The sequence below is a fragment of the Delphinapterus leucas genome, chromosome 8 (assembly GCF_059928025.1).
Source record: "Delphinapterus leucas isolate spDelLeu-1000000601 "Yukka" chromosome 8, BTC_Dleu_Yukka2, whole genome shotgun sequence".
Lineage (NCBI taxonomy): Eukaryota > Metazoa > Chordata > Mammalia > Artiodactyla > Monodontidae > Delphinapterus > Delphinapterus leucas.
The window spans coordinates 22,541,143-22,562,306 of record NC_143136.1 but is presented as its reverse complement, the minus strand read 5'-3'; the positions used below and the strand labels follow the sequence as shown (position 1 = coordinate 22,562,306).

The 21,164-nt window shown below is 35.9% G+C and overlaps 1 protein-coding gene across 10 annotated transcripts in view; it reads right to left on the bottom strand.

Moving 5' to 3' along the window:
- Positions 1-21,164, bottom strand: part of ABCA12 (ATP binding cassette subfamily A member 12) — a 191,455-nt gene that overhangs the window by 26,078 nt on the left and 144,213 nt on the right. For 7 of the 10 annotated variants that reach the window (XM_089916405.1, XM_089916401.1, XM_089916404.1 and 4 more), the window contains 13 exons: positions 20,634-20,720; positions 19,728-19,821; positions 17,056-17,183; positions 15,528-15,615; positions 13,643-13,748; positions 9,153-9,207; positions 8,408-8,585; positions 6,833-6,948; positions 5,658-5,817; positions 4,176-4,429; positions 1,951-2,191; positions 949-1,058; positions 512-653 (listed from right to left, as the gene is read on the bottom strand). In XM_089916405.1, coding sequence (XP_089772531.1) covers positions 512-653; positions 949-1,058; positions 1,951-2,191; positions 4,176-4,429; positions 5,658-5,817; positions 6,833-6,948; positions 8,408-8,585; positions 9,153-9,207; positions 13,643-13,748; positions 15,528-15,615; positions 17,056-17,183; positions 19,728-19,821; positions 20,634-20,720 — 1,759 coding nt within the window. Of the gene's footprint in view, positions 1-511; positions 654-948; positions 1,059-1,950; positions 2,192-4,175; positions 4,430-5,657; positions 5,818-6,832; positions 6,949-8,407; positions 8,586-9,152; positions 9,208-13,642; positions 13,749-15,527; positions 15,616-17,055; positions 17,184-19,727; positions 19,822-20,633; positions 20,721-21,164 lie in introns of those variants that run through there. The other 3 variants (XM_089916402.1, XM_030760453.2, XM_089916409.1) reach the window with 2 other exon arrangements.

Here is a 21,164-nt window from a genome sequence, read left to right as displayed (position 1 = left end):
CAGAAGCCACCGCAATGAGAAGTCTGCACACCACAACGAAGAATAGCCCCTGCTCACCTCAACTAGAGAAAGCCTGCATGCAGCAAAGAAGACTCAATGCAGCCAAAAAAAAAAAAAAATTATAAAAAAGAAATATAAAAAATCAAATTGGAAGCTATTCTATTTTACTTGGGCATTTTGTAGGTAATTCTATGTTTCGGTACTTATCTGAACACTAAAGGATATACAGTCATCACCAAACATGGCTCAATCCAGAGCCTAAGGCAAATGTCATTCTTTATTTGATAGTTTTTAAAAGACAACTGAACAAACATGGGCCAAGATGTTTCTAAAGTCGAGTTCATAGGTTCATTTATTATATACACAATCAAGCTAATACTGCCTCAATTATCACTGTCAGGAGAGAAATGTCATAATTTTCCAGATGTCAACTTGGTCTCGAGGGTGGGTGTGTGGGAAGCAGAAATAATAATGGTTTTCAAATGAACTAGTTTTTCACACTTATACTCACTTCTTTAATATCTTTTTCTGGAATTCCATGTATCCTAGCATAGAAATACAAGTGTTCTTCCACGGTTACCAGGTCATCCAAAGCATCTTCCTGAGGACAGTAGCCAATTAATGAGCTGTCAGAGTCAGCGTGAGCCAGAGACCTGAATTGAAAGAATCAAAAACACAAATGACTTTCAGAAGATGTTTCCCTCTTAGCCCAGATGTTGGGAAGGTAGCTCTATTTGGGTCATCGTAATTGGTGAGTCTGGAAAAAAGAGGTAAAAACAATCCCACCATCATAGTCATACTTAAAGGTTTAAAAATTTCCACTCAAGTAGCTGTTTCTCCTCTAAGGATTTAAAAATATAACCACAAAATAACATAAAGAGTTCATTGTAATTATTTTTCTCATTTAATTATATTGTGTTCAGTAATTTGAAGCATTTGTTTTCATACCCAATCTTATTTCTGATCAGAATGTTTCCGCCTGTAGGAATTATGTCTCCAGTCAGCATCTTGAAGATGGTGGTCTTTCCTGCTCCATTCACACCAAGAAGGCCAAAGCACTGGTTTGAGGGAGAAAAAAAAAAGATGTAAACTTTAATTCAAACCAAAGACATGGTACTATTATATCTCTTTTCTTCTCCTTGGGTGAAATAAATTACCAAGAAAAATAAATCACTCGAATTACTCATGGATATTGCAGTGCTTTGTTGGCACTGGATAAAACTTTTTCTTTTAAAACAATTAGGTACTTAAGTATCTTTTTTTCCTTTAATCATCTGAACATTTTACATATACATAGGACTTGTTTTACATACTATATTATAGCACATCTCTGTGTGACATGATGGGATACCCAAGTCAGATATGCAAACCTGACGAAGTAATTATATTTATAGATTTCAAATTATTCACACAAAACCACAACTTTACTGAATAAACTACTGAAGCGATAATCTCTTTATGTGGTAGAATAAACCCGATGCATTTAGTTTGCAGTCAGGCTCGGCAAAAAGGGAAATGTCCGCATTCTTCTCCTCCTTTCAAAGCTGCCTTACTATTGCTTCTGTGAAAACAGCAAGAATGTGAATATGAATGCAGTTCTAGTACCTCACTTCCGACAACTGATTTCTTTATGCTGTCTTTTGAAGAGGCCTGGAAACTAAGAGTTGAAAAAAGCACCCTGCATGGACTTCTTGACTGAAAGTCCACTCAGGGAGGATAGTAACTTGGGAGGGGGCTCAGGATTTGGTGTGTGGTGAGTCCTCCCTGCCAAAATGAAGACTTACAGGGTAAGTAACACATAGACACATGTAAATTACATATATAGGATCCATCAAAATATTCAGAGGCTGACTTTCATATTTCTTGAAAAAAATTAAGGAAAGATAAAGATTTTTGTCACTTAACCATGTCAATACAAAGGATAGCTAGAAACAAAACACTGTTCCTTACCTCCCCAGCAGGTATCCCAACGCTGATGTTGTTTACAGCTATAATCTTTTTGTGGATAAGGTGGTAGGTCTTTGTAAGACGATGGAGTTGGACCAGGTCATATTCATTTGCACCATTCTCAACTCTAAACCTCTCAGCCCACACATCTTCATCTTCAACTATTGTCTCAATAACAGGTGCAGAACGAAATTTTTTGAAGAACCGTCTAAAAAATGGGCCCAATGATTCTGCATCAATGACTCTGAAATGGTACCACTCAGTTTTGACATATTTTAATAAGTTCTTACTCCATTAAAAGTGTGCTATCACATACTAGGTTTCTTTTAAATTTTTTATGCATTATGGTACTCAAATAACTTAAAAATTAGTATGGATGCTCTTTACAATATTTGTTATAATATTTGGGAAACAGCTTTTGCTTTCCATGACTTAAATGCTTACAGATCCACTATTAAAAGTGAGAATCTTAATTTCAGTAACAAGGAAATTAGTTTGCGTTTGAAAGTTACTGCCTAACAGAGAGACTAGAGTCATTAGTAAGACTCAACATTTTACAAGCCCATGATCAATGATCACCTTTTAAAAATCCTCTCTATTTCTTCTTTTGTCATCACAATATGAATGTTATTCTACAGTCTTTTTACTGTGAATGTCTTATCTAGGATCTAGCCAATATATTAAGGTTATCAGTCCTGAAAACTCACAAAATCTCAAACCCACTTCAGTATCTTGCCTAATGAATACCAAAGCAAAACAAACCAACAAATCAATTCAGGTCTTCCTCCCAATGTCCCGTTTCTTTTAATGATACCCCCAGAGATACCAATTGTGATGTTTTCTTTGAAAACATCCCCATTCCAAAATCCACTCACGCAGTCAGATTCCTAGCCCTGGAAATGCCTTATAACAGCCAGTCATCTATGATTTTCTGTCTTTTTCTATTACCATCACAGGCTTTCATTTTTTTTTCACACAGATTTATCCAAGAACCTCAAACTGGTCCAGCGTCTCTGACTCTTCCCTTACAGTATGCACTGTCTCCACAAAAATCACAGCTCCTAAAGCACCATTTGATCCTGTTGGTGTCTGTTCAAAAACCTTGAATGTGCTACTATTTGTTTCTTGAATAAAGTCCAAGCTATCGCTTTTTAACCAATCAGTAGACTCCATAATTTTCCAACCCCATGCTTTAGCTCCTACTCTTTCATTACATTTAGTCTATGCTCTAGTCAAATTGTATTACTCATTTCTCAAATATGCCTCAAGATTTTTCTATCTTTGCTCTTATCTTTCCTTTCATTATTATTAACTTACATCTTATTTTTCAATAGGTGATACATGCACTTCATGTATTAAAATTAAAATGGTACTGAAGAATATTTAGTGAAAAGTAAGTCTCCTTCAACCGTATACAGTTTTTTAACAGAGGCACTCATAATTAGAAATAATCTATGCATATGTATGCATAAGTAATATATATTCCTTTTTTAAAACTCAAATTGTAATATACTTCATTTATAGTTCTGAACTTGCATTTCTCACTTAATAAATATTAGAAGTAATCCCAAACATTACATAGTGAACTGCATCATTCTAATGGCTGCATAGTGTTTCATTGATAAATTATACATATAATTCATTTAACCAGCTCCCAAATGAAGGACATTTAGGTTGTTTTCATTCTTTTGCTATTAGGAATTGTTTTGCTATGATGAATAACTTTATACATACACAATTCTGCATATGTGTTAGCATATCTATTGGAAAAATTCCTAGAATTGTTGGGTCAGTGGTATGTGTATTTTTATTTATGATTTTGTCCTCACTTTACTCAATCTTCTTTTCCCAAATCCATTGCTAATATTCTACATACTCAATTCTCTTTCCCCACTTCTACTTTCTATCCTTCCAAACACAACTCAAAGACTACATCTTTTGTTTATGTACATATTGTCTCTCTACCACTGAATCTTGACCTCTTGGAGGCTAACAATTGTGCTTATTTAATTTTACTCCCTCACTTTACAATACTTGCAGAGCCACAGTAAGGTTTGATAACTATTTACTGAATTAAGTAGATTGTGAATTATGCTACAATTTTTAAAAGTTTTTTGAGCAAAACATTTCCATATTACTGACTGAAAAGCTTAGACTACTGACCCCTCTCTGAATATTTTGAATTGAGTTTTGTCATGGATGTCAAACACTGTTTTCACTGTATTTACCTGAGTTTATTTATTAGCCACTCATTGATTAAAAGTCGCAAGAAAAAGAACATGGTTCCTTGAGAAACCAAAGCCACAAACATTGCACCTAGTTTATCCATCTCAAAGGTTTCACTTGGATACTCCACTCCATATGCTTTTAAGAAGTCTAGGACCGACTGTTGTTGAGAAAGTTCAATCAAACCATAGCCAAAACAGAACTGCGGGAAAATCAGGAAAATGCGCTTGAGGGTTTCAGAAATAAGTTCTAAAGTCTGAAATAAAAGAAATAAAAATAAAGCTCAGTGTTAGCCTTCCAACAAATTGACAAAAAATTGAAACTAGATGTAGATAAATATTGAAACCTGAGAAGCTTATCTAGATAGGCAATTGTTTCACATGCATACTGAATTTACATATAAACATTTACTATAACCAAATGGTGGAGATTTATTACTAAAATACAAGCCAAAAAGGATTATATATATATATATATATATATATATATATATATATATATTTTTTTTTAAGATGGTCTAAGGTGTCAGGCCAAACCCTGGGGGCAGAATCACTTCTAGACCTGCCTTAGGTCCTAGGAATGTAGTAACAGCCAGGGTGCTAGGGTCTGACAGAGTATCTATGGGTAGGTGCCTGAGTAAAGGAGGGATTTAGTACAGTAAAGTTTCAGAACCTAAGGTAATTCCTACTAGAAGAGGGAATAAAATGGTAAAATGATACGGAAGGAGAGACAACGTATCTCAACGAGAAGCATATGGCTCATTTTCACGTTATTCACACTTGGGACCAACCACTTGCACCTCATGGATTTTCTTCTTCCTCCTGGAGCGTGCTTGTCTAGTCCTCACTTCATACGCTTTCTATTCTTTTTCCATTCAGTTGTCCAGCACCGAGTGTGCCTGTCTATTCCTCACTTCATTTTCTTTCTATTCTTTTCCATTCAATTGCCCAGCACTGGTAGGGCTTCCCTTGTCACCAATCATGACTGTTAGTTCTGAACAGAAAGTGATGCTTACAATGAAGTAGACTCCAATACATGACTGAAAGGGAATGAATCAGGTTTCTTCTCTATGGATGCTCAAATGAATCTTAACCCATAGTCATATAACTAAGCCACTGTCCTTGTCCCTACCATACCATAACAATTTGTTAATGAGTAAAAAGTTTAGCTGACCGATTGTTTGCATGATTTTTGTAGGGCCATACAAGGTATCTGACTGAATGTATCTCCATTTACCTACTCAAGCCCTATCAAATGTCAATAGTTTTGACACTGCGTAAATATAATCATAGACATTAACCTAGATGGCACCTAAAAAGAATTTTAAAATGCCATAGTTTCCCCTCTACTATATTTAATAGAATCAAATGAAATGCCCCTATTCTATTTAGAGAATGCAAGATACAGAAAATCTTTCCACCTTGGAACATGTTGAAGCATTTGATCCAATAACTGAAGTTTAGCAGACTAATAAAGGACCTTACCATATCATTAGGCCTTTCCTTGGAAAGGAAGTACACCACCGACAGGGAAACAATGGAATTGATGCCAAGAAAAAGGTTGATGCAGACATAAGTGATGAAAGCCACTCCTGTTTCATGGAAGAGCCCAGCCAGCAGGTACATCCAAGAAAATGTGGCATACCTTTATGTTAATAACACTAAGAATTAAAATCATGCCGTAATTATTCTTTTACTAAATAAATAACTTCGATAGTGTTCCAAAGTGAAAATAAACATTAGAGATCAGTTGTCAAGCCTTGTAGTTAGATCTCTCTTTTATCCCTCTTTTTAACAACAGCCAAAAAAAAAAAAAGTGAAGCACGCTTTTAAAATGACAGTAAAGGTCTTTTAAGGAATCTTGAGTAGTCATTACAATTACAAATTAATTTTTCCTAGAGATGGTGTTACCCCACCCAGGCAAGACATTTTTTTTTGGCTCAGAAATGTGAGTGTAATAGATATATCTTATAATTTAAAGTTGAGAAAATAACAACATTGTCAGCTAGCTAAGCAGAGAGAGTATGCTTAGAAGCTGCATGTCCTGTTTTGAGCAAATACTTGAGCGACCTTTGGGGTAATGAAGTACAACTAGAGACAGAGAGATCCTTCATTAGCTGCAATTGCTAACTAAATGGACACTACCCATTCATTCAGGGCGGAAAGAACTGCTACGATAAGTATTGGTTATATCAAACTGTATTACCTGTATTAATTACCCTAATTCAGAAACGATATTATGTGTGTTCTTAGGCATCGATAAAAATAAAAATAAATATACATGAATATATTTACTTTTTAATGCCTTATATATTTATATATACTCACAACTTGTTAATACATAAATTCATACATGTATACACATTTTTCTGATCATTCTAAGGCCTCCATTTTTATGTAAATTAAATTACATGTGTAAATTGTTAAGTGTGACAGCACCCAGTAAGTGCTCATTAATGATAGGTATTCTATTAACAACAACAACATTAATTTTCACAAGTATTACACTTTACAAACTACGGACTAGCAGGTGTAATGTATTGTTAATCATTACTCATGGCTAATGAAACCCCAAGACAATTGTAAATTAGCTAATGAGGTTTAGGTCCTGTTTGTATCTAGGAGCATTTAATTCTGTTAATTCTTTCACTGCAGCTTACCCAAACAACAGAAGTAGGAGAGATACAGCGCTTAGGTTGTTTTCACTGTAGAAGGCAGGTAACTTGAAAATCGCAATGACACCAACTGAAAATGCTACAGGCACCAAATAGAAGGCCTATGGGAATATGTAAAACTATGTTTAATACATGGCAAATATTTTTTTAAAAAATCAATAGCCCATCTAGTTTAAAACTGTAACAAACTGAACTAGAAACACTTGAAGAAATGAAGTTTTATCTATGCTCTTGTTGCTTGTAACATTCAGTTCATTTTACATTGATTTCACTCTAGAATTTGTCTCCTGCAATAGGAGGTCAAGCCAGTCTCCATCTTTATAGAGATTCTCAGAGTCCCTGGTGCTCCTCCCTCCAGGCTTTGAGACTTGGGATCATTTGGTGACAAAGGTTCGGTGAGAAAGATGACAGCCAGGTATCTTTGTATTCTATTCAGCCCTCCAAGTATTGATTTTATTTTGAGTGCTGGAACTCTCTCAGATGGTTGATTTCTAAGGCTTGGTTATCAGTGTGAGCCACTCTGTGCAAAACAGCAGGGCAGTGGGTACCACACATTCTTAGAATCACAAGGATATGAACAAAGGATTCAGTGTTTCATCGGCAAGCAGATAGAGTAAATGCTGAGGGTTTGCAGCAAGATGTACACAATGAAAGAGATGGGAATTTAATTAGGGAGGAAAATCTCCTAAAATTGGAATGAGAACCAGAATCTAAGTAGTAAGTAGCCCTTCACAGAAGTGTGTACTTTAAGCTTTCTTGACATATTAAAGCTCCTATTAAGTCCAGAGGAATCATTACCATTTTTTTTAGATTTGACTTCTACAACAATCGCATTTCAGACCTCACTGGATACATTAACCAAACGGATAGGCAGTTGATTACTCTCCAACCCTGCAAGCCAATGACAATTTCACCATAATCTCCAGGCAAATACATACCCATCCTGGGCTTTTGGCCATACTGACACATTTGGAGTCAAGAAAACCCATCTGAATTGGGAACCATTTTAGGCAAATAAGAGAGTTATCAATTAAATTCGCCCTTTATTTTCCCTACTAATCTCTAATGTGTTATTCAGCAGAGGCTACTACTTCGAATTTTTCACTATTAGTTGATGAAATTTTTATAAGCTTGCTTATGTGGTACCACTGGGCAAGGCTATTCTGCTCCTAAGCTTCCATTTCTCCACAGTAGTGGTTCTCAAACTTCGATGTGCTTAAAATAACTTGGGGGAGCGGTTGTTAAAAATGCATATTCTCCATGCTCCACTCCCAAGATAGGGACCTCTTAAGTCTGGAGTGAGGACCAGCAATCTGGATTCTAACAAATGTCCTGGGGAATCTGATAGAGAAGGTCCTCAGACCACAGAGATAAGGGCAAGGCAGGTGGATTTCTCTTTCTTCCGACTGCTGGATGAATATAAGCCTGATGCAATTTTTTTCTTAATTTATTGTCTTTGTGGCAATAATCTGAACAAACCAGGGCAAATAAATCTCAAATATAAAACTGTCTTCTACCCAAATCGGTCCTGTCTTTCTTGCAAAGACACAAGTTACTCACCATGTCGTAAATGAAGTTTGTTACCCAGTAGCATGTGACACCAATGCCTGAAATGTGCTGCAGCTGCTTGGCTTTGTTCTGATGCTCCCGTACAACATAGGTGACAAAGCTGGCAGTGGTGACAGAGTAGCCCAGCAGGATGGAGAGTGCCACTAAAATATCGATTAAGCTGCTCATTCTACATTGAGCAATAGGGAGAGGAGAGCACACATAAGTTTTGGGAACTCTTTTCTTTTCAGAAAGATTCATGGCTAAAGCCATCAACAAAACAGTGCAAGAGCTGGCTGTGACACAAATAAGTCTTCTTGCAAGGCAGCCAGATAATATCTTCTACATGACTTGGCTGTGACCCTGGGATAAATGTAGCTTGAGTGCATCTGAATTGACTAGGGATATTTGATGGAAAAACCTCAGTCAACAAGGGCTACAGGGTGTATGCAAGAGATACAGTTCTTGAGCATAGAAATCGTACTTAAATGCTATGCAGGGAAGTTGAAATGATGAAACACTTATGCACTTGACTTACAAAAGCAGGAGATTCTGTGAATCTACAGTCAACAAGCTCTACTTGGCAACCTCACTCTACACACTTTCAGAAACCTCCTTTTATCCCTGAGTGACTTATATTACCAGCTCTTCTAGATTGACATTCATTCAGATACAACTGTGATTTCCAATTATAGCACTTTATACAAAGGCTCAATAAGCCAAGGAGAAAAGAGTCATGCCATATATGTCTGCTTACGTGGCTTGTTCTTGGTCTTGCACTCCTGGATAAGGATGGCTATACAAGACGATACCTTAAAGAAGAAATGGTTCTTTTCATTAGTAGGTATTCAGTTAATCGGGAATACCAATTTTTATGCACAGTACTATGTATAAAATAGACAACTAATAAGAACCTGCTGTACAGCACAGGGAACTCTACTCAATACTCTGTAATGGCCTATATGGGAAAAGAATCTAAAAAAAAAATGAGAGAGTGGATATATGTATATGTATAACTGATTCACTGTGCTGTACCACTGAAACTAACACAACAAAATCAACTATACTCCAATAAAAATTTTAGGGGGCTTCCTTGGTGGCGCAGTGGTCGAGAATCTGCCTGCCAATGCAGGGGACATGGGTTCGAGCCCTGGTCTGGGAAGATACCACATGCCGCGGAGCAACTGGGCCCGTGAGCCACAACTACTGAGCCTGCGCCTCTGTAGCCTGTCCTCTGCAACAAGAGAGGCTGCGACAGTGAGAGGCCCGTGCACCATGATGAAGAGTGGCCCCTGCTCGCCGCAACTAGAGAAAGCCCTTGCACAGAAACGAAGACCCAACACAGCCAAAAATAAATAAATAAATTTATTAAAAAAATTTTTTTTAAAAAGTACCAATTTTTATTTATTTATTTTTAAACATCTTCATTGGAGTATAATTGCTTTACAATGGTGTGTTAGTTTCTGCTGTATAACAAAGTGAGTCAGCTATACATATACATATATCTCCATATCTCCTCCCTCTTGCGTCTCCCTCCCACCCCTCTAGGTGGTCACAAAGCACCGAGCTAATCTCCCTGTGCTGTGTGGCTGCTTCCCACTTAAAGAATTTTACTTTGGGGATACTCTTTTAAAGGAAAATGGTGTCCCCACCCCCTGCCAGTCTCATCAATGCCATACAATTGATGGTACTCACACACACACAAAAAGCCCAAAACAGTTTTTCACACTGTGCATGGAATTTTGGGGGAAGGGGCAAGAACTTACACTTCTTATATAGCATGTTTCCCCTCTACTACATTTAAGTCATTGTTTTCCAGTTACTTCTCTCCATCTGGTAATATGGATGTTTGTATTCAGTAGCACTTTAGAAATGCATGACATTTAAAGAAGCACCTCAAAGGGAGACCAATTATATGAGGGTCTCCTGAAGAACAGACATTTTCCACCCCCATCCGTCTTCATTGTGCTATTGGCTGTCGTAGGGAAATACTGTAGCCTGAGAGGATCCCTTCTCCTCCTTTACTGCTTCTGAGATGCCTATTGTTCTAGAACTCTACCAAGAGTAGAGCTTGGGAACTTCAGCCACTCTGGAGGGATTTTCATTGAGACATAAAGATCCAAAATGATTCAGAGAAACTAGCTGGCTCCAGAAAAGTAGTCACTTAATTCCAATGCAGTCCTGAATTATCTGTATCTCCAAGGGTTGGTTATACTTTCTGAGTATAAGTGTAAGCAAGGTTCTTTCCTCCCTTTCCTTACAGGACGCTGGTTAGCCAGACTCAAAATGGGCTGACAAGTTTCGCAAAGGGCCACAGTGTGAAGGCAAAGCCTATAATGTCTGAGTAACTTTGGAAAAGAACTAGGGGTGAGGATATCCCTTAAGTACTTTTTCCTATAAAGTCATAAGCTGAACAAGAACTTTCTCACTACTGCTCACATAGTATATGTTCATTATATTAGGACATTAAGGCCCTTTGATAGCACCCAAATATTATAGATTATTCTAAAGTTACATTATTTCCATTAACTTAAATTTATAACTTTTATCAAGTAGAGTGTGACAAATTTTGAGGTTGAAATCTGCAATTGTTATTTATTGAAGAAAAAATATAATATATAGTTAAATCAAAACAAAGAAACTACCAGCAACAATAATCAATTTGACTGATAATTTTAATCACATCATTGAGGGAATGCACTTCTCTTATCTTTTGTGTAAATTAATGGGCTCTCTTTTTACTGAAATTCAATTTTCTTTGGGCCCTACCTAAACCTCGTTGCTGGATTATAACATAGGCAAGGAGAAAACATTTCTCTTAGTCCTGATCTGTATTTCAGAATCAAGAAATACTCTATTTCACCAGAGGAATCTTTACAAATATATTTACTCCAATATGAAAAATGCTGCTAAACCAATTTTTTTTTTTTACAGATCTTTAGCGGAAACATCAAGTACATATATTAGGGTTTGGAATCTACATCACAATCTTTTCTGTGGGTTCTACAGCATCCAGCATAATGTCTTATGTACAGCGATTAGTCAATGAATGCTTATTGACTCGAATAAAATCTTACAATTTCAATTATTTCCCCCATATACAATACACATTAAAAAGAACACATTTTCTGTTATTTCTACATGTGTAAACCTAAAATGAGTAACTTCCCATTGACCACTGCTAGTAATGTAATAAGAATAAACATTAGGGTGGAGGGAACAATGTGTCAATATTTTTGGAAAAGAGCCTGGTTGTGTAGCATTTGTTAGTGAACACAAGTAAATCTGTATTCTAGGGGAAGAAAGAACTTTCATGTTAAATTAACCACTAGAGGGAACCACATGAATATAACAGATGCTGACATTGTAAAGGAAAGCTAATTAAAAGATTTTTATTAGCATGTTAAAATTCAAAGAGAATCAATTTTACAGCTAAAGCAAAATCTCAATTCATGTAGAATCCAACAAAGGTGCCTTAAAACAGGTAGTGTAGTAGGGAGAGGTGGCAGGAGAATAACTGAGCTGATTTTTAAAGACAACATTATCATGGCAGATCCCATACAAAACAATAAAAGCATTTTAAGGTGACATGGATTTCTTTTCTGAAAGAAAAAAACTCCTTCCAGAGAAGGTGGAAAGCTACCACTTTCATAATAAGCCTATATGAGAAAAGTTAATAAAAAACAGAAGGCACACTACTACTAATCTCTATATAACTCAAGCTAAGCCTTATTTTTAAATTAAAAACATTTCCTTTTAGGGTCAATATGAAGCTTATGTTCCAGAATTCTTAATTCTTTAGACTATGTAACTTAAAAATACACTTGTAGGGGCCACAACAAGCCTGCTGGGATCCAGAGTGATTCAGACTGCTTTCATCTTGGTAAAGAACACTAATAATAAATGAAACCTCAATATAGGTTTCAAAAGCTGATCCTTCAAAAGTGGCATTGTCTCTTTTTCTTACCTACATACCTTTGCAACATTTCCTCCTAGTCATTTCTATGGTTCTTATACTTTCATTATCCGTCATGGCAACAAATGTCCTTTGCTCTCAATAAGGCATCCTACTGAAAGTCAAGTGTTCAGTAGTGTTTCAAACCAGGCTATGCCAGACCCACCTGGCTTTAGTCATCATTTAACTTAATTTACCACTTTTGACTCCACACTTTATTGATGCTCTAGGTCTAAGGACTATCTATCAATCTTGTTATTTTCTTCAGGGCTCCTGCTGCTAGGAAAATGCGAAAGCAGTTGGGGAAAAATACTGTTTTCTCTTAAACGAAGACTGAAAGATTCTGTTCCTAGAATAAGTATGTGACTCTACAGTTTACTTCTACAATCACCAGAACGTGCAGCACATGCTATTATGCCCAACAGTAGGGAAATGAAACAAAAGTAGACAATGGCATTTCTTTGTTTTTAATAGTCTGTTAACCTATTTATTAGGGTAGAAACTGTTGGCCAGCAGATACTTTACTCTATTTTCTCCATCTTTATTATTATTATTTTGGGGGATCAGTATGGGAGATTAACTTAAGCAAGGCTTAGGAGGATGGAATGGTCTGATGAAGAGTAATTGAATTAGAAAACAAATAAGTCTCTTTCAAATTCCAAACCCTTTTTAAAAACTATGTGGAAGCTTCTTGGGAAACCCCACTAAAGTAGACCTTGCTGAGTATAGAGAAGTATTAGGAAAATGAAGAGGCAGGAGCCAGGCACTTCTGATTCCCAGAGAAATAGCAGTAGGAAACAATAATACTCATCCTGAGAGGGAGCTAAGGATTAGCAATATTTTATACAAAGCAAATGTCATTACGGTAAGTACTCAGTTAATGGTAGCACTTCTTTCCTGTTAGAGCTTCTTAGCTTAAAAGTTTTGTTTTCACATTTGGATTTGTGTACAATATTTATTGACATTATTATTTTAATTTTTAGCCTATGTACAAGTAAATAGTTATAAAATATTTTCCTATGAGATATAACTACTAGGTGTGAGAGGAGAAATAAGTGGGAAGTCAGCATTATTATCCTGACTTGATAAATGAGGAAACTAAATTAACCTGAAGGGGATTATCCAGAATGTTCCATCTGGTGGTAGTTACTACTTCCAAACTCCTTTTAGAGATCTGTGATCTAAATACCATAAAATAGCTGCCACTGGGAGGAAATGGCATCTAGTGCACATTTTCATGTGGACAGTAGCAAAAGTTGCCATACAAGAAACTTCTAAGTAAGTAGCTTTACCATGTCGGGCAGCATCGTCTTTTGACATGTTAACTCGCAGGAGGAAATTATTCAAGCTGTTGAGGTACGCTGGGAGGGAGTGATAGCCTTCCGGATCATACCATACCTGTTAAGATTCCGAAAGAAGGCAAGATCAGTGTGGTGTTCAAATAAATCAGGCAGTCTTTACATCTTACAGCCTATATAATTTATATTTAAAATAAGGTCACCAATTTCCCAGTAACTTATTTCATCTGGGCAGATTATGAACCATCCACCAGTGCTGACCACAGAACTCTAAGTTTCCAACCTAGAGATGGGCAGAGATTGGGAAAACATTTTTTTTTTTTCCCTGCATGAGAGCACCAAGTTACTAGTTATTCTAGCTAGACCTTCTCTAAAGTGAAAGCTTGAAATAAACAGAAGACTTCATTATTATCTTCATTTCTGTGACTGGACTGTAGTGATTCTGGAACTAGAACTAGGGCATTCTGTCTCTCAGTAATAATGATAATAATAATAATTAAAAAGCAACTGGCATATAGGCCAGGCTGTAGGAAGAAATTAAATACACATATAAGCATTGTGCCCTTAGCAACATGATTGATAATCTTGAAATACCCCCACTAACTTTCTATTCCTAGTTGTAACCCACAAGAAAGTGAGTTAGTTCATCTGCTATGTCAAAAGCAGAGGGATTTAAAATACTGGTATACCTCAATTCAAGAAAGCCAATTGATAATTCAAAATTACAAATCTGATTTAGAGAGAAATTATTTAATACTAGAACTCCCTTACTCTATGTGTGGAGAGAGGGAGAAAAGGAACCAAGCGGGGCTGGGGGCGGGGGTGGACATTCAAGTCCCTAGCACTACTATTTAGTTTCTATATGACCTTATAAAACCCAGCTAAAATAGACTCAATAATATCTATCTCTTAGGGATGTTGTGAGGATGTGTAGGTAGTTTGTATAAAAGGTGATACTAGTTCTTGGTTTATAACAGTCACTAAATGAATATTATTTTCTTCACTTCCCCCAAGGTTGTATACATCTCTTACTACCAAATGAGAAATATGTGAAGAACAATTTAAAATTTAAAGACTACTAGTGATCATATGTGTAATCATATGTGTCTGATTTTGTGACTCTAGCTTGTTTCAAATTCAAAGCATAGGTACAATCTAGAAGAAAAAAAGTCAACAGGATTATTTATATCCACCAAATTCTAAGTTTCCATGTTCTTTGAAAAGCAAAGCTAAACACATATGACACATATACAAGGAAAAATGCATAAAACATTAATGTATAGTTTAACAAAAAATTATAAAGGGAGTATACCCATCACTCAGGTTGAGAAACGAAAATCGCCAGCATCCAGAACGTCTCCCTGACACTCTGTGTCCTTCCAAACCACAATGTGCTCTCTCTCTCTCCCCTAGACAATATGGTTGTTTTGCCTACTCTCAAAGTTTATGATACATGCAATTATAGTTGTGTATTCCTTTTTGTTTTTTCTTTTGCTTGCTAATAATGTTTGGAAGAGTTAGTCTGCTTGTTGTATGGAAATGAGTTCATTCATTTCCATGGCTGAAAGTTCTGTTAAATGAGTATGTAACAATTTGTTTATTTATTCTACTGTGTATGGACATTTGGGGTTGTTTTTTCGGCTAATATGAGAAATATTACCACGCACATTTTTGTATATGTATCCGGGTACTTGTGTGTACACGTTTCCCTAGGATAAATATACAGGACTGGAACCACTGTAGTATGGAGTATGCATTATTCCAAAGTGCTTTTCAAATCTACTGACCCATGTCTTGTTTTTACCTCATGAAAATGCTTGAACATTTCAAGTTCACATTCTCATTTGTATGACGTCCCAAAAGAAAGATCACAATTTACCTTGGCAAGTGTTCTATTAGCAGGAACTGTTGTTATATCAAAACGAAGGTCTTTAGTCAAAGGCAGCCCAAAACTCCAGCCTCCATATCTATATAGAAAAATTGTTTTAATGGAGAAGATATTCATAAATAGATCTAAAATGTTTAACTAAGAGCTCATTTTTTTTTTCTTTCCATCAGGAACACATTTACAGTATGAAATAAATACTGTCTGACAAATGTTTTACAGTTTTATCGATTTCTTTTATCATATTTTAGTCTAAAGCATACATTATAGCTAGAAGTTCATGGACTTTTAAAAATAAAAAGTGGATTAAAAAAATTCAAATAGTAATTTTAAGGATAGATTAGTTTAAATATCCACCAAATTAAGACTGGGTTAAATAAATAATGGTGTAGTTACACTAAAATAATTTTCTTGTAAATGTTATCCTAAATGTGATGCTATACAGCTATATTTTTGACATGGAAAGAACACTATAGCACATTCTTCACTTAAGAAGTAGGTTTTGGAATGGTTTATTTATAATAAACCTCATTTTGTTGAAAATATATACATGCATATTCACGTGTACTTACCAACTTTCCCCCGCAGCTTTATTAAGACATAATTGACAAATAAAAAGTGTATACACTTAAGGCATATGAATGCTTTGATATATGTACATCTTGTGAAATCATCCCCACCATCAAGCTAATTAACACAGCCAGTATCTCACATAGTTACCATTTTCTTGTACGTATGTGTTGAGAATTCTTCAGGTCTACCCTCTTAACAAATTTCAAGTAACAACACAGTATTCTTAACTATAGTCACATTGCGGGACTTAGAGCTCCAGAACGTATTCACCTTGTATTACTGAAACTTTGTACCCCTTGACCAACATCTCCCCGTTTTGCCCTTCCCCCCAGACCCTAGAACCCACAACTCTACTCTCTGCTTCTATGAATCTATTTTGGATTTCATATATAAGTGAAACCATGCCATGTTTGTCTATTATTTCACTTGGCATAGTGTCTTCCAGGTCCATCCATGTCATTGCAAATGTAAGCCTGCCACACTTACCTCTGTGGCAAATGTTCAGGTGGCTTAGGAACATGCCTGTGGCTTTGCTACACAAAAAGACATTTTATTCACATGCAGATATCATACTCCAAGTTTTGAGATATTCATATTGGAACTAAGGACAACTGTCACCAAAAGCCACACCTTAAAATTCTGCAAGCTGGCACAATCTAGTCAACAACTCCACTTTCGCTTTGAGAAAAAAATATGTACACATTTAACAGTACATTTTTGCGGCCTAAAACAATGCTTTCCAATGTGCTCAAATAAATCTTAATTTAGAGTCATTAAATTAATTTACTTAAATTTTAATATATAAGGCTGTTTAGATAAAACAGAATTTACCCATATAAATAATCAATAGAAACTTGCATTTATTGTCACAAATTCAAAAGACAGTTACTATTAAAATTAGAAAGCATGATATTCTAAATTAAACATGTTATAAACAGAGTATTTTTACCTTTTTTGCATAAACTTATTGGCAGTTGATATAAGATAGTTTTCCAAGTGGTGGTCAGTGAGGTTATAAATTAGTTGGGAAGAATAAGTTCTTCTATGAGGTGGAGAATAGTTAAATTTAGGACATTCCTGAAAAATAAGGTTAAAAAAAGTTCTCTTTGGACAATGCTGTACAAATTAAATAGACAATGTCAAGGAGCTTCAGTCTTATGATCTGTCTATTAGTGCAACTGGTAGAGTGTGATAAGAGTGTCCTCTGCCTCTAAAGAGCTTTGAAAAGGAAGTCATCTTGCCTATGCCAAAAAATCAGAACAAACATTTATTATTTATACAGAGACTATACATGTGTTTAGGACTTGCTTAAAGACAAAAAAGAACACAAGTTAACTAATGTTCAATATTTCTTTCACTGTACTGACAAGCTTGATATGTTTGGAGAATAACATTAAATGTTAAGATGACTCAAAATTCCCTCAATAATTCACAGGGAAGAGAAAAATGTTTGCCCCAAATTGAAAAGATAACATTAACAGACATAAGTTCTCAGGGATGAACAGCAGTGGATAAAAAGTTTGTGTTATATTAGTTTTAAGGTACCAACCTAGGTGTCAGAATCCAATTTTTCCCATATCCAAATCCAATCTTCATATATATATGTCTTATATATGTGTATATATGTGTCACTGATACATATACAAGTTGCAAAGACAGTACAGAGAGTCCCTGCATGCCTTTCACCCAGATTTCCCCACTGTTAGCATCTTACATTACCATCATGCATTTGTCAAAATTAAGTGCCTTGGTAGCTTTCTGCACTTCCTGACTACTAACTTTTCATTGAAGTGTCCCATGCTTCACTGCCATGAACTTTAGTTTGGGAAAAGCCTAGCACTTTGCCAGTTTTTCCTTCCATCATTCACATGGTGTTCCAGAGCCTGAGGCTAGCACCACATGTGTATCAAGAGCATAATGTTGCAGGTTGCTCTAAAAAATGAAGGCTGAATTTCACCTTGCATCAAGTTGTATCAACTTGAAGATCACATTCTATAATGCCACTGGTTTCATAAACAGAGATATCCTTATGTATGCAACTTAAGTTTTAGCTTTAACTTTTTATTGACTTATACATACAGAAAAGCACACATATTATAAGGATACTGCTTGATGAATTTTGACAAACTGAACACACCCTTGAACCAGCAACCGGAACAGAACAATGCTATTACCCCAGAAGCCCCCTCATCACGCTTCCTTCCAATCCTACCACTCCCATAGTAACCAGCACAGAAGAGTTTTTCCCGTTTTTGTATTTTATATAAATGGAATTGTATCATATGTACTCTCTCGTATTTGGCTTTTTTCACTCATCATTTGTTTCTGAGAATATGATGTGTGCAGTGTAGATCATTCTCATCTTGCTGTATATAGAATTTCATTGTGGAAATAGATTACATTTGATTTATCTACTCTACTGTTGCTGGGAATTTGGGTGGCTATTACAAATGGTATTGCTATGAATATTCCAGTATATATCTCTTGGTGAATTTATTCACATTTCTGATGGGTATATAACAGGAGTGGAGTTGCTGAGTCCATGGGGTATGTATAACTTCAGCATTAGTAGACACTGTCAATTCTTTTAAAAGCTGTTTACACAAATCTGGATTCCCATCAACGGAATATAAGGTTGAAAAAAATTTAATCTACTGGGTTTTTTTAATTAATAAAATTTATCTAGATTCCAATTTTAAATACTAAGTTAGTAGACTTTTACTGTGAACTAAAGAAAATACATGAAGGATTTCAGAAATTAGCTAGGTTAGGTAAGGGATTAGAAAATGCTTTGAGTACTGGGTAAGAATAATATTTATATGTGCAAGGATTTCAAAAAATGCTTGCTTGCTCCCAGCTTTTATTGTTAGTAACCGTCTTATGTGAGACCACAAAAATAGGCTCCATTTACTGAAAACATCTTTATTTTAAAATACTGTACCAAGACAGTTTAGGACGTGATCATATGTCACTTTGAAGAAAATATTGCTAGATTCCTCCCCTATTGGGAGGTAAGTTGACAACATAGTGACTCTCAGAAACTAATAGTTACCTCTTTTCTTCAACAATCTTTAATTTCCCCAGTGAATTTGTTTTCCTTAAAGTTTATTGAATTGATAGGCCTAGAAAACTAAGGTGTGTATTTATAGAATACAGACAGGGTGTTGGCTGGAGAATCTTTAATGTTTCTTTCAGGACATGGATTTTTCTTGCATCCTGGAGGTGCTGCTTGGAGACATACAGAGTTCTGTTCTGGACTTACACATTACTAACTTCCCAGATGACCACTATAGTAGCAGTCTCACTGTGTTTTCAAATATGACAGTTATGTGAAACACAGAGCTTTCTGGTTACAACTGAACCGAGACCAAAAACTCATTTTCTGTCAGTTTCCACAAAGACTGTCATAGAATTACCTACCTCGGGAAGTTTGTCCTGAGATGGATTTAAAACAGTGACCTGAAGTTCAGTGTTTTTCAGCTGCCCAGGTCGACTTCGCTGAGCTACCAGCCTCCATACAATGAAATGATACCAACTCTTTGGTAACCTAGATAGATCTTTCAAGCTTTGATATTTATTCCTTTCTTTTTTCTACTTCAGTGAAAGCGAATTCCATCTTACCTGGACATTTTCTGAGCAGGAACAAACACCAAAATTAGTAATAGGCTCTCCACTGCTGTTCCATTTTCCCAGACTGTCTTTCTTTAAACACCTTCTGCAAGTAAAAATGATATTGAAGTGAGGTATGTGTACATTCGCATGTTTATGTATGAGCACATAAGTGAGTATTTGGTATTAAATTCAGGTGTATAGTCCTAAGTTCAGTTTACTGATTTTTCATAAATTGAATATACATGGCACCACCATTTCCAAGTGATCTGACATTTTATGGGAGATTGAGGGAGAGCACTTCAAGATTAAACAGTGAAGAGACCAAAGCTCATTGAATTGTCTTCATGTGGCAGGATGGAACTTTTTGGACCCCTTTATTTTCTTTGCTCTTTTCATCTTCTCCTCTGAAGGGAAGGGGACACTTTAGCAAAATAATGCACAGATGTCAGGTTTCCATGTGTCATGTACTATCCTGGAAGTTTCAATAAGCAACACTATGTAGTGCAAAAGCATGTGGACTGAGCTCGGAAGATGTGGGTCTCAGCCTTAGCTACACAACCTACTTTCTAGATTTCTTTAGACAAGTATCTTAGTCCACATGAGCCTCAGTTTCTTCATCTTAAAAATGAGATTAATAATTCACAGGGTGGTTGTGACTGTTTAATGAAAATATGTACACAAACGAACCTTACAAGTTATAAAGCACCTCTTTATTATTACAGTATAGCATAACCATGGAATGAACTAACGGAGGTAGATAAAATCTGTTAGAGTTCAATCAGGGTGCTGACCTCCTCCAGCCAAATCACACACACTCACTTAACCACACTCCCCCACATACATACACACACGCATACACATGCACACACACAACTGGAATGTTGAAAAAAAAACAAACAAACAAGAACCACTTACGGATCACTGATATTCAAACACAGGTTGTCAATGCCAGGGAAGCTCCACATTGCTGAGACCAGTTCTTTTGTGCTTGGGTGAGAATTTCTGTAATATTAAAGGATAGAAACAAATTCACGATTCCTCCACTAGTCTCCCATAGTAAACTCATGCTCATAAGTAATTTGAAGAAATGAAATATGCTGTCTATAGGACTGCTTTCTTAAAAATCTAAGGAAGACTCAGACTCAGAAAAAAAAATGGTCACCAAAAAAATAAGCACATGTCTCTATTTGGCTGCCTTATTATTTGTCACATGCATTTAGTGATCACCTACTGTATATATAACATTATATTATACAGAATTCTGACGCTGCTATTCAATATTCAATAAAAAGCTATTTGCTATATATTACAACAGATTGGGAAGCCATACCTAACCTGGCTTTCCTGATTAAAGTCTCATAATTAAAAATAAAGATGTACTATAACTTTATTTTTAGACAAACACAAAAATTCTTAAAACGTCGTTTTTTGGTGACAGAAGTATCA